At 41.6% G+C, this 16582-nt stretch overlaps 1 protein-coding gene across 2 annotated transcripts in view; it reads right to left on the reverse strand.

Moving 5' to 3' along the window:
• The window catches only part of bmpr2b (bone morphogenetic protein receptor type 2b), a 168415-nt gene extending 152314 nt beyond the window's left edge, over window positions 1-16101 (reverse strand). For both annotated transcript variants that reach the window (XM_088931447.1, XM_088931446.1), the window contains exon 1: window positions 14849-16101. In XM_088931447.1, the coding sequence (XP_088787573.1) occupies window positions 14849-15011 (163 nt within the window). In that variant the 5' untranslated portion in view covers window positions 15012-16101. The remainder of the gene's footprint in view (window positions 1-14848) is intronic.
• Between the last annotated feature and the right edge of the window lie 481 nt (window positions 16102-16582).

Genomic DNA, 16582 nt, shown 5'->3' on the forward strand with positions numbered 1-16582 from the left:
AATTCAAGACCGGGTCAGTCTTCAATGCAGACAAGCCCAGAGAGTGTTGTGGGTGCTGCTATCTCTTTCATGTCTTTTGTTTTTTCATGTCTTTCATGTCTGTTGTCAGGTCCTGGAAGGGAGCAAACTTGTCTGACAATCAGCAACACTGTCAGGATAGCTGGGATTGTACTGTTTGCTCCTCTCCGTCAGCTTCTTAGTGTTCCTGCTTCGGCGATCCCACATACCTCCACGAATGTGGGATTTGCCCGATCTTCCAACTCGGGGTGATCTCTTAAGCCACGCAGCTCAGTTTCCAGTATATTCCCCTTTTCCATGAGGTACTGAACTTTGTGGCCGTTTTCACAGATTCAGAAAGATTGAAATAAAACTCCCAAGACCAGGTAGATGTAGAGAGGAAGTCGAAATTCCTCCAGGAAGCTCCACATGTTGTACACGCCACAGATTGCGGGTTTAATTAACTTTCAGAAGTGGGGGTTTTATAGAATTCCTTCATCTACAACAGAATTGGTCCCGCGCTTATTCAGAGAAGCCGCTTAGTACTTTTTGGAGATTAGAGCTGCTGTACAATCAGTCTATCTGTACAGAACTGACACTTAATCAGCTGTGCCTGGAACACTCCAAATCAGCTGCCGACAACAATCAAACTACATGTCACTTTTACACAAAAGACCCCACAGTGCAAAGATGCAAGTTCAGTTTTATGCTTTTTGGAAAATAAATAGTACACCACCGATGTGCTCCAAAACATCCTATCGCCTAACTCGCAGTCTTCTCCCTGCTTTCTTTCTTTGTGGGTGCCTATTATTTGGTTCTATATGTAAAAATCTCTACACATAGCAGGAAACAGCTCCCTGGACATCGCACTAGGGGAAAGCGGACTGAAACAGTCCATTTTCATTGTCACAGTGTCAGTTTGGTCTCCATGACCCTTTTCCTGTCTTCCCGGGACCGGGCCTAATTCCAAACAACCTGGGTGGCCACAATATCCTCGGAGACCCCCGAGGTCCATCTGTATTTCATGAGAGACTTGCGCGGAGTGTTTGAGGCTCGAAGGTTCAGAGAGATTAACCTCCTGCCCTACCTGTTGTCGGGCCTGAAGAAACGGCGCTCAGATGACACACGCCGGGGAAAAAAAAGCTTTATCAAGGTCAGAGTAATCGGTGTCTGGCCCGAAGGATAAATGAACTTGGAGGAAGACGGCACATGCAAAAGGAGGCAAGGGGTTTAGTGCTGTAAATAAGGCAGAGATAAAATATAAACTGAACAGAACATTGTTAAATGAAAACAATAAGGCAGAGATAAAATATAAACTGAACAGAACATTGTTAAATGAAAACAATCGCTCATAAACTCCCTCATGCTCCGTTACAAGAAAATCTGAGAGGGTGTAATACTGCCAAAACCTGATTGATGATTAACTTTCCACTCAATTTAAGGAGGCTTATGCTAGAAAAAGAAACAGAACAATTATTCATCAGAACTACAAATTATTTCACAGAAATCTCAAAAGCGCCCGAAACCCAACTATTTTTTTTTTTACTTACGGAAGGGGCTTGTTTCTGGGCTTGTGATTTTGAATTGTTTACTTGTTCACCAGAGTAGGACAGGAATGTCTCAGTATATAAACAAGGCATGTAATCTGAAATTGTCCCCCACCAAAAAATCACATCTGATTACTTAAATCTCTTCGACATAATCTGTCTGTATCATTTTGTCATCACAGAATAAATATACTGATACACTTACTAATATAGTAAAATCTCAGCAGGGAATCAGCACACGCTGGAGAGGCTAAACCCTAAATTCCTTCAACAGATCAGATAAAAGCCTAAATAATCACTTAATGTAAGCTACATTCGTAGGAACGTGTGCCTACACAAATATTATATCAAAGTTTTTGTCCACATCTCCAAATCTATAGACACTAGTAGTTAGGAGGATTGATCACTAACAATAGTTAGTTTGACTTTTTCTAGGTCTTAATTATTTTAAATACGAAAGACATGATCATCACTTCAAACTTTAATTTTGTTCCACCATTAAACCAAACAGCGGGAAACAGTTAATGCACTGGAAGTCCTCTTTCCAGTTCTTCTGTGCATCTTGATTATTCCTCATTCATGATAGATTTTAAGAATGCTGCTTTTAAACTGGCAATGATGGCAAATATAAGCAGAAATATTAGTTCAATATCACCTACTTTCCTACTCCCAGGTCAAAGAGGGAATTCGTAAGGGCTTCAGAACTTAAAATATTACAGATTTATGACTGTGGAAACCTATGACAGAGACTGTTATAGTTTCATGCACTTCCATAATAAGTGATTTCTGTGAAAACAATGTAATTCATAAACTATTGCAATTAATTCAAGCAATATCAAAAGCAGATAAACCTGCTTAAGTTACAATAATCATCCGTTTAAAAATAAAAAATTAAATCATGACAGTGCCTTCCAATATAAATGCTTAAATGTCTCCCTAGTTTAAACCCAACAATCAGAAATCAATTCGGTATTTGAACCAGAACAAAGTTCTGCCACCAAAAAATCTCAACTAATTAGTAACTAAAAGTTGAATATTGTAACTTCACAATGATTTTCTAGTGCAAGATATGTCTTATCTTAAAATAGCTAAAGCATGTCATTCAATTTCTAAATATCATTTAGGAGCATGAAAGATGAGTCTCAGTTAAGGTGGGTTAGTGCTTCTTCTGTTTTGTGCCTGGTGTTTTCGCAGAACTGTAACACTGCCATGTCAAGGTTACACACTTTAATATCATAAGGCTCTAAATATGTACGTCTAATTAACTGAAATCCGACTGAACAGCGCGGTGTGTTGTGATTGTTTAATTACAGCGACATGAGAGCAATAAACCGAAAAATTCGATTTTGCAGGAAGCACATAGTCAACGCTGCAAAAGAGTAACATAGCCTCTTTCTACCCAATGTTTGACTTGATTTTACTGCCCCATACCCTACAGATAATAAAGCATCCTAGATGGCTCTCTTTTGCATACCTCCTATCAAAACTAACAGGAACGGTCCTATACTTGCTCAACATTCCTCTGTGATGCTGTTCAGTGAAAAAGTACTTTTCACGTAATCAGACTGCAAAGCCCGATACTAAATTATGAACATCTTTGTGCTTTGTAGATACTGGAGAACTTGAATAACACAAAAACCTGATGGGCAATAGGCTGAAGATCTACCGCTGAAAAACATTTGATCCTTTTCTGGTTTGGCAGTTCATAAACAAGGTGCCAGCTACTTTAAATGTATTGTCCAGAAAGTAAAGTATGGGATATTATCATGTTTAAAGATAGTTATGAGACATTCCTGTTATGATACAATAATTACAAGATGCAGTACATGCAACAGGCTACAACTAACATGCTCCTTTATTGTCATATTAATTTAGAAACAGCAGAGATTTCAAACGGAAAACTGTTTTGCTCCCTTTGTTTGATTGCAGTATTTTTGTTTAAACCAAAATGTCCCATAGACAACCAAGGCGTTAATGAACTCCTAAATTCTAAAGTCTCATAAAATGAAATCAAAAGAGGACATTTAAATGTGAACTATAAGACTTGAGAGACCTTCTCAATAAACAGTAAAAAAAATGAAGATTTACAAAGCAGAGACAAAAAAAAGTTCTGAAATATTATTCAAAGACAAACAGTACACGCTAAAGTTAACAGCAGGCAAGCTAAGAAGGCAATCGCTTTATCGTCCTGTTTGTAAAGACGTTTGCAATCGTTTTATCTCGTAGCTATCTGGTGCCACACGCAGCTCATTTCCTATAGCAGTCTGCATACCAGCCTTATCCCCAGCTACACCTCCGCCCTGCTCCCCGAGAGGGAGACGTGTGGTTTTACAGTGAGGCATCCTGCTCTTTAAACAGACAACGCAACCTTGGAAAACCCTGAGACAAGAAATCAACTAAATCACAAAAAGAAAAGTCCCGCGTCAACCCCATGAGTCAACAAAAATGAGCAATAACGATAAAAAGGGTCTAACAATATTGCTGCCCTACTGATGGACATTCTCGCACTATTTTCTAGAAGTAGTTCAAGTAGGTGCCTGTGTCGACATTTCCCTCAGCCGAAACGTTGGAGTCTCCTTTCTTCGCTTTTCAGCATGGAATAAAGCTTTGACGTGTTCCTGTTCTCTAGACTATTGCTTTGACTGTTAGTTTGGGAATTGTGCTGACAAGAGCTCAAGTGATGAGCCAAAGAGAAAGCACTCAACCATTTTGGATCATTCTGCCCAAGCTTGCCTAACTAACGAGCTGTTACATAAAGCTGATTTAAGATGAAAATAGGAAGCTAGAAGGTGCCTGGATGTTATATTCCTCCCAGGAAATTCATAAAAACTACAAAACATTCTCATACGCATTTTCGACCAATTATTTTCATATACCCAATTACGTTTACAGTATATACCTGTGGACTTGCCTGTTTCTGTTTATAGTTTCTCTTCCCACATGCTGTCAGCACACAAGGTTGCAGAAGCACTGTAGCCCACTGTGCTAGTCAGGAACGTGCTGTAGACCGCAGTCCGCAGAGGACTGGCTTCATAGTCCTTTGATCCAGGACCGATATTAAAAGCTTCCTGGAGTGCGCAAGAATTTAAAATGTCCATCAGAAATGGCTATGGTGCTGAGCCACCCATAGACTCACTCCCTCGTCATATAAAGAAAGGTGCCAAGTCAGGGCCTGTGGTACACTCATCTGACCTGCATTATTCTAATAATAACCCTGGTTTATTGACTGCTCTGAATAATGCATGGCACTAAGCAGGCAGCATGGAGAGCACCTTCTGCTACAATTCACCGCCTCTCACCTCTCCACAGTCTTTGCAGGCCAAGATAGCGATGGCTTACCGGAATTTGACAATTCCGGTTTTGAAAATCGAACTTATGTTACCTTAACATAAGCTAAAAGATTAACCGAGATCACGGGAGCTTCTGTAACTAATTATAGTCCATGTAGAGTATACAAAAACAGCTAAAATAACTTGTTTTTATATCTCAATTTCTTAAGTGCAGTTTCTAAATGAATAATAAAAAACTTAGGAATAAAACATTTTACGCAGCCATTACTATATCGCTAAGAAACAGTATGGGCCTTCATTTTCTCCCCTGGATAAACAGCACCGGAGCCCCACAGAGACAAGATGAACTGAAGGGCCTCTTCTTCTCTGTATCTTTTCTTATGTCTTACATCTCTGCTGTTGGGGCTCCTGTGGCTTTTGGGCTCCACGCACGTGTGCGGAGGTTTAACAGCTGAACGACCTTCCGTACAACACAGCAGCATTTAACAGAGAATCAGCGGAAACGATGTTCTGTGAGCACATGTTCAGAGTATTGTGTCTTGAGGAAGGGTGAGTCCGACTACGCAGACCGGAAGGTCAAAATGGCAGACAACCCTGGACTTTTTAAGTCGTGGCATGGGAGCGTGCCCTCGGGAGTTCCAAGCCTCACCCCATTTGTGACAGGAAAACGAGGACGAGGAGGTGATTTTGCGATAAAAAAAACAGCAACATTCCCCTTTGGTTAATGTTCACAGCAATGCATCACAAAGAAAGTACGAAAAAATGGAGATTCAAGCTATTTTAATAACTGGAGGCAGCACTTAACTGGAAATGATTACGGAACACAACTGCAGGAGACATTGTCTAACGTTCCTTCTCGGATCAGCACAGACCCGAGCCAATGACATCACATGGCGGCAGCGGTATTAATACCACAGCTGGGTACCTCTCTTCACATCTGGGGCACATTTCACAAGTAACCATGGAAAGGAAACTTAAGCTAGAAACCTCCGATTAAAAAAAGAAAACACCGACAGATGCCAAGTGCTATTAAAAAATGACCTTTGACCCACACTGACTTTAATGGGGGGGGGGTTTCCCCTGAAAATCTGACTGTGCCCACACACCTAACTCTTCCTAAGGAAGAAAGCAAGAATTCAACATGATCAACTCCAGTTTATCAGCACAAGGTGGATAAGATTGCAGTAGAGATATCTTTCTTACTGTATTATGTCGTCAATGTTTGTTTAGGTGGCTGTGTGTCTTCTGATTGTAAGTTTCAATGCTGAAAGAAAATCCGTTCCACTAAAAGCTTAAACTAAATGGTTGCCTTTTAATCTCCCAAGGCGTAAGGCACCAGTTTTTTACCATTACAGGTCACTGAATGTCAGGAACTGGGCTGGCTTGCCAATTCAAATGTTAACGCTTATTTAAAATAAGATACGTAATGACAGCACCAATAGAAAACAAAATCACAAACAACATCTGGCATGCAGTACATTCTGAGCTGAACCAAACACCTATTAAGTTTGAAAAATGACATCTGTGGATAACCTAGCTGATTAAGTAAAACCAATCACTCATATTGCTTTTCCATCCCGCCCACTGCTGTAAGGAGAATCAGATTTTTCCTGTTTGTATAAAAACCAGAAAAGCCAAAAAAATACCTGCTGTTCTGTAATAAGAAAAAAAAGTTCAGAAACACAGCTTCCCAATACCACAGCAGCAGCAGGGGAGAGATGTACTATGTACAGCAAAGGCCTCCCACAATAAAGACAAGAGAGGATGCCTGCATCTCCTCTGAACAGCCTTCCAAAGAGAAGGCAGCACAGTGGAGGGCATACAGTCTAGATTTCCTGAAGTAAGAAGGCTTCATTGATAGGTGCTAAAGCCAACCCCAATGTGGCACTTAGAAACAAAATGCGTTGAATGCACAGATAATCCACTTGTCTATCCCTAAAGGGAACAACAGGAGCACACCTTATGAACCCTCATTCTCAGTCGGTCAGCTACTTTGGGCAGCAGATTTTTGTAGCATTTTTCTTTTTTGTTTTACGACAAATTCAAGAGCTGGCCTCTGGGTGACGTTACCGAAAGCCGCAGAAATATCAGAAGCCGTACTTGTAGCGCAGCTCCGGTCAGCGAGGGATTTTGCTAAACCTATTGGGCAGAAGGAACGAATCTGCAGAGTGCTCAACGCCGGCGATTTTCATTAGGCACGTGCAGCAAGATGATTGCAAGGTGGATTTGCCGCGTTGGACAAAAAAAAAAAGATGCATAGCAACCCAGACAGTTTCACTCCTAGACACTTCTGAGGCCAAACTAGACCTAAATCTGACCCCTGAGCAAACAGAATTAATCACTGCTGTGATGAAAACACAGCATAAATCCATCAAACTTGATAGGGAGTATCCAAAGAATATCTACTGATGAGTAAAATAAGCAGGTTTATCGCTGCCTTTCACAAAAACCTACATGTGTGAAGCAGACTTTTCTTACAGAAACAAAATTAACAACAAAAAAAAGGAAACCAGCTGAACAGGGGCCGTGATATCAGGGTAGCACTTTCATCCAGCAATTCCAATTTGGGTGGGATTAGGCGGGACAATCACGCCACACTATTCACATTAAGTGAGGGAAACTCAACCTGGTCGTTATTGTGAAGTTTTCTTTGTAAGCACTGGCCTTGCTCTGGCTTTCTAAAGTGGGCTAAGCAGGAAAGGACTGTAATGTTCTGATTCCATATAGACTCAAAATATGTAATGGTCAGATTGAAGGCATACATGATTTTCTGCAGCTGGGTCACAAGAAAACTACACAGCTTAGATAACACTAACAAAGGAGATTCCTAAAGATAAAAAGCAAACCACCTGACGCTTAATCTGACACAGACACAGATGCTACTGTAGCAAGATAACGCAGGTTTGCCAGTACACCTGCTGGTTTTCCAAGTTTCTTTAAAGGCTGAGAGGAACTGGTGTAACTAAGCAAATAACCCATTATCATTGTGAAAGGATGAGAATCTGGAATGAAACCCCAAAGACACTCTGGCGAACCAGGACCAGAGAACCCCAGTCTTGAAGCTGCCCAAAGAACCCTATTAAAGATTTGTATCAATCTTGTAGTGCCATGAACATCATGCCTGCATTTGAACAAAAAAAGCTTCCAATGTCCACAGAAATCGTCATCCTCCACAGTTTGACATCATATCGTCACATCAAAGACAAATGCTCATAACGAAGACCCAACAAATAATAGAAATGTTTTCATTATTGTCGATTGAGCACCTGAATAGGGAATGTCAGTTGCATTAATTAGCACAGTACAAATCAACCACATGTCTGCTTCAGATGAATTCTCAGACAACACCGATGACTAACCCTCTCATTTGTTTCCTGATGAACAAGGAGTCCCAGCAAAACAACGACTAAGCAAGTAAATCAATGTTATTCTCAGCCCAGAAATTGAGCTAAGCAGCTTTCAGATTTGACAACATGCCCCTGGGCAAAACCACTCCCTACAACAGAAGCCTCATTTACTTTAACGGCATAATAATAAGGAAAAAAAACTCCTGTAACAAAAAGATCTACCATAAAGAGGTAAACTGACATTTGATGTTTTTGAATAGGAAGTGTATTAACCTGCATCCATTTTATTTAAACAACAAGAATGACATATTCCTTCATTCAGCAAGATCATTTTTTTAAATGTCACAGAGCACACATTAAACACCTAATAATTTTTGTTGTATCAAATGAACCTGTAAGATTTACCATGATCCTAAAACATACTCTAAACTGCTTCAGACATTCTGTGTTCTGATCACATAGTACTTTTGATGCAACTGGTCGTCTACAACGGCTCTGTCTCCACAGCATAACTTGTTCAGCTCCATATTGCTCAAGAGCTGCTCAACATCTGCTTTATCGTTAACACTACAGCACAGACACCAACAAAAACGTATAAAAAAAAACTAAAATTATTAGTCCACCCATTTTCTAACTGCCCTTTTCTAACTCAGGATCGCAGGGAAGACGAAGACTATTCCAGCAAGCAACAGGCACAAGGCAGGGTACACCCTGGACAGGACACCAGTCCATCACAGGGCAGACGCACAGAAACAACAGGTCAGTTTTCTCAGACGCCAATTAACCTACCAGTATGGCTTTGGACTGTGGGAAAAAATCCAGGCGAACAAGGGGAGAACATGCAAACTCCACACAGATAGCACCCGGGGTCTGGAATTTAACCCAGGACCCCAGCGCTACCAGGCAGCAATGCTAACCCCTGCGCCAACATGCCTCCCACAAATCATTCAATAGCTATGCAAACAGATGATAACGTCTCATGAATGTAAACAATTTTCATTCCACCACTTCATGGCTGTGTAGGTTATTAATCATACGTTGAAAGCAATGTAGATTTCAAAGCACAGGTCTCGTTTTCCTAAGCCTTCTGGTGACATTTTGGTTAAAAAAAAACATTATAATTGTCTATGTGCCAGTAAACTAGGCAGCACTTCATTACCCTGCCAACTCTTACTGAAGCTGACATCTTGGTGTGCTCGTATTTTAAGATCATTACTGACTGTGCATAATAATATGTGAATGACACTTCACATATTTGCTCTTCAGATTGGTCAATTCCATTTTCATTTCAGATCAATCTTTTCCTTATCATCTTCGTATTATCGTGTTTTCTGCTCACAGATGTTTAAATGGCCAGATCTCTATTTTATTTCATCGCTGACTAGGAAAAAAGCTGAGTTTCTATCTGGCTGCCATTAGTTCTAATACATTTCTGTAGATGCTGTGATAGTTGATTTGAAGACACATTCCCAGTCAGGGCTGGACGAGATTAAACCCAACACTCATTGTCATGCTTGGCGCTGGTCTTTTTATGGTGGATAATGCCATACTAAAGCTAAATGGGTCTGAAAAGTCATTGAAAATGGATGCTTTATGGCTACAAATTTAACATGCACCATGAATGATGGAACACATAAAGCTCCTGCCTTCCATTTTTTTCTCCCCCCTTAAGAGTTGATGTTAAACACTGTGCATATTCAAATTCAGCTCTGTGTTCCTCTCTCTAAATACGTCCATCAGTGGGTAATCGCCTAATTTCCTGTGTCCATAAATAGTCTCTTCAGTAGGAAATCAAAGTCTATATGTACATAACTGTGTCTATAAAAATGAACATTACAGCCACAAAGAATTGATAGATAGATAAGACTTTATTAATCCCATAGGGAAATTGATGAAATTGTAAAGGACCGGCTTCCTGTTAAGTATTATAAATATGAAATTAAGTTTTTCTTAGCCAGGGACAGCTGATTTTAATTATTCCCTTTCTTGTAAGAATTATAGCAGAACTATTAAAATCACATCAGTGTCTTCACAGCGCAACACATGACCATATCAGACATGGAAGCTTCAAAACTCCTGTTTGGTTGTGTTTGTGCTCTCTTATCTTTTTCAAGGCCTAAAGTAAGCTTTATTTCACCCCCCAAGGGCCTTGTGTGAAGGCTAAGCCTACTAACAGCTACTGTTTACTTCTTTCTTGTGTCAAACTCAAGTTCTTATCCACACAAAGAGCCATCCACTATTAAAGAATCTCACTTTTTTTTGTAATGTTTGCTCTATAATATGCTAAGCTTTCAAAAAAAAATTAGCTTACAATGAATGTACATCCAGAAATGGGAGTGACGAGAACTATCTTATGAACTCACTGTCCAAATCCTACAACCACGTACTAAAAATAAACCAGGATAGACATGAGCAATGATGAAGGGGGTGCTGATTATCCTTAGAAAAGCATTTAAGGAACTGCAAGGCACAATCATTCACTATTTTTATTGGACAGAGTACAATGAGCACTTAAAAACTGCTGCATAAACATCACGGACTGCACCTCCAAATACTCAAGCCTAGCAAACGATCAATCAGATCAGGATTTATAACGCTGACCCTAGAAGATAAAGCACTCACACACTCATATTACTGACGAATGGCTTTCCTGTTGAATCACTTGCTTGTTTTGTTGTTCGCTAATTGATTCAGATGAGTGTGCAGTTATTGCACATATCAGCGATTTTAAATGTGACCCAACCACTGCACCAGACATGCATTCACTGCAGAACATCTGAATGTGGTGATATGTAACCCCATAGATTCAAATATGCACATCAGAAAATAAAGGTTAAGACCTCTGTGTTAGCTGTCACAACACCAGTTAAAGGCGATAAGTCAAAATGCACAGAAATCCTGTACACAATAATGTTACTATTCAGACAGCTAGCATTGTATCTTTTCCAGAGGATAAAATAGCATGCTTTATGCATGTTAATGATCCGTTTTCTTTTTTTCTTTTAAACAAAAGATTCAAACCAAGGCAGAGCACAAGTCATTCAATGAATCACCTGGTTAAGGTGCACACTGCACAGCCTAAGAGAACATCACACAGTCTCCTTTCCAACTGGTACACAGCACTGCCACTGCATTTCTTTAGCTCAGATGCCAGTGCTCACGAGTAGCTAAAGTGCGGGTCGAGCTTAGGGGCCAGAAATCATCCTGCGTCATGCATATCCAAGGACTGAGCACACTACTGACTGAGCACCTGGGCTCAGCCAGGGTCTGTTCTGTTTTTCAGTGCAAACAGGGACTCCTGTGGACCTGCTGCTAGCCTTGCAGTAAGGTCAATGAGACATGCACCTGCTCCTCCACTCCACAGCGAGTGCCCTATTAGGCAGGAATGCCCAGTCTTCGTCCCGGAGGCCAAAACACCTGCTGGTTTTTTTGTTCTAGTAGAGCTCTCGGGCACATCACTGGATCCTAACTGACTTTAGAACAGGACTAATCTGTTTCCCAAGTGCACTTCTATTACTATACAATAGCTGAACTTAATGAATTCTATCTGACCCCCCCAGTCCTACTCCAAAAGATATACCCAGGCAGATCGAATCAGTGTTTCACTCTCAGATAGGTAATCTTGTTAATTTATTCTGGCCGTGCGATAAAATTAAACAATATGGGAATTATGTACATTCTGTCATCGAAAACATCTTTGGTTTGCATTTTACCATGTCGGCAGAATTATACCTTCTAGACAGCGATTATACACTCCAACTTGACAAAGATTCAGAATGTCTATTTTCTACGCTTGATCATTATGCTAGGAAATGTATGCCTGTCTACAAGTACCAACTGTCTAAATGTGGCTCTCCCTAGAAAAACTGATATGATCTCCGCTCGCGATCAGAGCACTTTAGGAAGATCTGTTCTCCCCTTTGGACTTATTTGGAAAACCAGCTTTCTTAATTTTGTTTTTTTTTCTTTCTGGGATTATATCGATACAGGAAGGCTGTGCAGTTTTGTCCCTATATGCCCAAACACATCATTATGTAGTTTCTTTTTGTATGCACGGATGAGGATGGGATTTTATGAATGTCAATGACCAGCATGCTGTTAACCGACTACTCACTGCTACTGTTAAAGGTTTAAAAAAAAAGAACGTTTAAAAAAATAGGACTAATTTGGACAACCTGATCTGGGCTCAGCTCCTGCAAATGCTGGAGGGCAGCTTTCAGCTACTGCATTTCACAAGTAACATCAAATCCAAGACTTCCGAGGAGGAAAAGAAAACGCTACTGAGGAATACTCCCATAAAGCAACTTGCTAGTTCAATTAAGGCTTCAATTAGGTCATGAGGCTCCACTGGAATGGAAACTGCTGCTGTGTGGGCCTCCGGGCACAGAGTTGTGAAACCCTGCTGCGAGTTACTGGGTGATTCTCAATGTGTTAAAGGATCTTATACTTCCGTGGGTTCTCATTCCACCTCTGCAGCACAGAGGCTGAAGCTGCAGAGCCTCATCTTACACCCCGACTATGACTGAGCATGAGCCTGGCTCAAGACCCTCACAGCATCATCGTGTGGGAATGGGAGGGAGCAGAGCAGCCGTTTGACCCCAGGGCATGCGATTCAAAGGTAGGAGAAACGAGAGAATCTGTGTGCTTGTTCTTAATCCGTTTTCGAAAAGCTATATCCAGTTCCGGATCACTGGGGACCCCAGACAAGCAACGGGTGCAAGGCGGGGGTACACCCTGGATGGGACGCCAGTCCATCGCAGAGCAGACACACAAACGCAATCATCGCACCGGGGCCAGTTTAACCAACCAGTATGTCTTGGGGCTGTGGGAGAAGTCTCACGCGAGCCCAGGGAGAACATACAGACTCCACACAGACAGCACGCAAGATCTGGAATTGAACCCAGGGCCCCAGCGCTGTGAGACAGCAGTACTAACCACTGCGTCACTGGGCAGCCCCTCATTTAGAGTATCTCTAAGGCAACAGTTACGGCCTCACTCGTTTCCATTCAGTGGTTTAATGCCTGCAATCGAAAGTCTGGGTATTGCTAAGAAGTGGACACAGCAGAGTTGTCCTTTTGGATCAGACGTGGCCAGAGGGGAATCTGAATTATAGCGCCACACATTTTTTTCTCCACAAACATAAAGGATAAGAATTTCTAGACCACGTCTGTGGCCAAATAGGAGTAAGTTCTTAGAAGAAGAAAAAAAACCTTTGTCAGAATTAGCTCAGGTTATACAAGATGTCTTAATCTTCCCCAGTCGCTCAAGCTGTGTTGTGTAAGGCAGAAAAGCTTGGCTCGACAACCTGCTTAAAGGGTCATGATCCCGAAAACGCGTTCAGGGACTGAAAGGCTACCAACCCTACAAGACTCAACCTATGGACAACTGGGGAGTATCTCAGAAGCATGTTCTCCCACTTCAAAATGGAACACAAACTAAAAAAAAACCGAATCTAAAAAGACTGCCTTATCAGAGGAGACATCACTGAAGCCTTATAGTTCAAATGCCTGTCAGGATCACCAGGCATCAGAGCAACATGGTTGACAAATGGCAGAACACTTGCTCAGATTTTACTGGTTGGGTTTTTCCCTCTAAACCGAAAGGAAGTACGTCAAAAAAGATCAATTAAAAAACACCTCAAAGCAGAAATTAACATATTACTCATTCGGGACTGTCTGCAATGACCAATAGACATTTTCTATACTCTGGTGATGTGACACTTTTAGGAGGAGGAAAGGGGAAAATATTTTAAAAGTAGGACTTATTTTTAATCCAGATGTTTATATTTCAATCTACACTGGATCTAATGGCAAGATGGCAAGAAGGCAGGACATAAAAAGAGCCCTTGTTCTGTCATAAAAAGGTGCATCTCACGTCCATGTGAAGTGAATGAACGAGATAAAACGATGCTGAGGTCTGTGCACTACCCTTCACAGACAGCGCACAGCAGACACCAGGATCTTAACTACCGTACTTACAGATGCAATTGCACGTTATTAAAGCATTCAGTTCAAGTCACCCAAATAACTGAAACCGCTGTTGTCACATCTGAAAACCTGGACTACTCAAATAGTGACATGCACATTTGAACGTTACTGTTAATGGAGTAATAAATGAGAGACCGAGACATGCAATACTGCACATTACTTAGGCTACACCTATGACATTACACACCATATATGTATCTCAAGTTGTGACATTATTACGCCTGCCGTATTTTCAATTGTGCTATCCCTTGGTAACAATTATATAATCGCTATACTCGATTGCAAAGCGTTTTCTCATTTGTTCTTGGAAAGATTTTCAGCGATTCCACCCGCGGTCCAACTCATGGAAAATAAAATGTTGTCGGACCTTGCTGGAGACCCTGGTTACCTGGAGACTACCAAGAGGTGCCCATGAAGTTACTTAAATAATAGTTTTATTTTTCTTGGGTGAATTTAACCTTTCCTGGCTGTTAAAAGCTACAACAAGGCGGTTCAACCACGGTCGAAAACATATTCGGCCGTATAAAAAAGTTAAATATTGAGATTCTCTGCTTGGGTTATTTTCGGTGTCGTTTCGTTTACCTGAAATAGAACAGTGTTTATTTATTGGAAGCCCAAATCATTTTTTTTTTACAGGGCCATTAAGTCTGATTTCAGCCTGCAGTTATGTAGGCACTTACCAGCTACCGTACTGAGCAGGACTGCGTAGACTCCCAACACCAGGATAGACAGGCGGTGGAAGGCGGCCATGCTGAGCACCAAACCCGGTATCCGCGATAATAAACACCTCCAAAAAGTTTTATAATTTTTTCCTCTTCCTAGAAATGACCAATCCAGAAACATTCGTTGACTGTAATCCCGATTCAAATGAAGAATCCCATCATTGTCCACCGGTGCCTCGTCGTTTTTGTTTTCAGTTCGTCTTCGTGCTGGCCGGCGTTAAAATTAACATTTTCTTGGAACAGCCAGCTACTTATCTCAATCATTTAACGTGCTAGATTTTTTTTCCCCCTTTATAAAAAGCCCTCGCCAGTTACATCATTCGTGAAATGAACTGGGTGATTCCGGTTTTAAAAATAGGGAGGCTCGGTTCTTTAATTTCCACTCCCGGCTGCAAAATAAAAACCTTAAGACAACCAGAATCGGTCTGAACAGCTATTCTATTCCCTTTGATTTGGTTTCTGCAGATATACGAAGGTTGGGTAGCTAACGTTTGCTACCCTAAAGCTTCCCGAATTGCAAATGTCCTTCAGCAAAAACAATTAACGTGCAGGCGAGCGCGTCTCCAACTTAATATGAAAATCCGAGGATTCCATTTTTTTCTTGTGAAAAAATAAAAAAAATAAGTCCTTGGCGAGAAATTTCCTGCAATCCTCCAAAAAAAAGGCCTTTTTTTTCCCCCTCCAAGAACCCACGGCTTCTGCCAAGCAGCTCCGACTTTTAAAGTCCGCGGTGCACAAATTCCGTTTTTTCTTTTCCCTTTAAATGAAGCCCCTTTGTGAAAAGCGCCTGCTAACTTCGCTGCCAACAGGAAAAACTGTAAGCATTTTATTTCCCCTCCCGTTTTGCTGTTCCTACGCAGGGCACGGTGTTTGTTTTCAGGAGCGATCCCAGCCGAGATTCGCAGATCCCCCCCCCCCCCTTGTCCAGGATATTAAAGGAGGCCCCCCCCTTTTTTTTTCTTCCTTCAACACTTTCAGATCTCCACCTTTAAACAAGGCTATGAATTCCAATAAATCTCCATCGAAAAAAATCCTTGCGCAAAGCCCATTTCTGTAAAAAAAAAATTACAACCTACCCCCCCCCCCCCCACCCCAAATAAAAATTTTGTAAACAGGCACGTCCTCCCCCCCCCACCCAACACTTAGTTCTGCACTGTTTTGGTTACGGGGAGCAGACTGCCTCCGTTTCGGTTTGTCTGCAGTTTCAGAAGGAGGGAGGGAGGGCTGGCTGGCTGGCTGTCAGCGCTAGTGACCATGGAGCAGCAGACAGCGAGACAGAGCGTCTGTGACTGGGATACGCCTCATCCCGGGATTGTCTGCGGCGCTTGCAGCACTAAACACGCTAGCCGAGCCGTCTCACTTCCGCGCAGTGTGGGAAAGGAGTAGAGCTCCCGCTAGCGGTGCACAGCCGGTCGCGGAAAGAGCGGCGCTGGCCTGGGGCTCGTCCGCCTTAGGGCAGGCATGCGTGCGCTGGGCGCACGTTTTCTGAAACCACCTCTGTGCTCTCTCAGCCGTCGTCTGAAGGTTATCCAAAACGCCACCCGACTTGTAAAAACGTTAAACAGTCTGGCATGTTAAATAAAAACCTGATTTTTAAAATCTCTTATGTGGAGACAAACATTCCGTGAGTGGTTATTCTCATTTAAAAAAAAACAATGCTATATGTTTTCGAGCAGTTGTATTTACTAAAAA

Source organism: Atractosteus spatula, chromosome 13 (assembly GCF_055471065.1).
Source record: "Atractosteus spatula isolate fAtrSpa1 chromosome 13, fAtrSpa1.hap1, whole genome shotgun sequence".
Classification (NCBI taxonomy): domain Eukaryota; kingdom Metazoa; phylum Chordata; class Actinopteri; order Semionotiformes; family Lepisosteidae; genus Atractosteus; species Atractosteus spatula.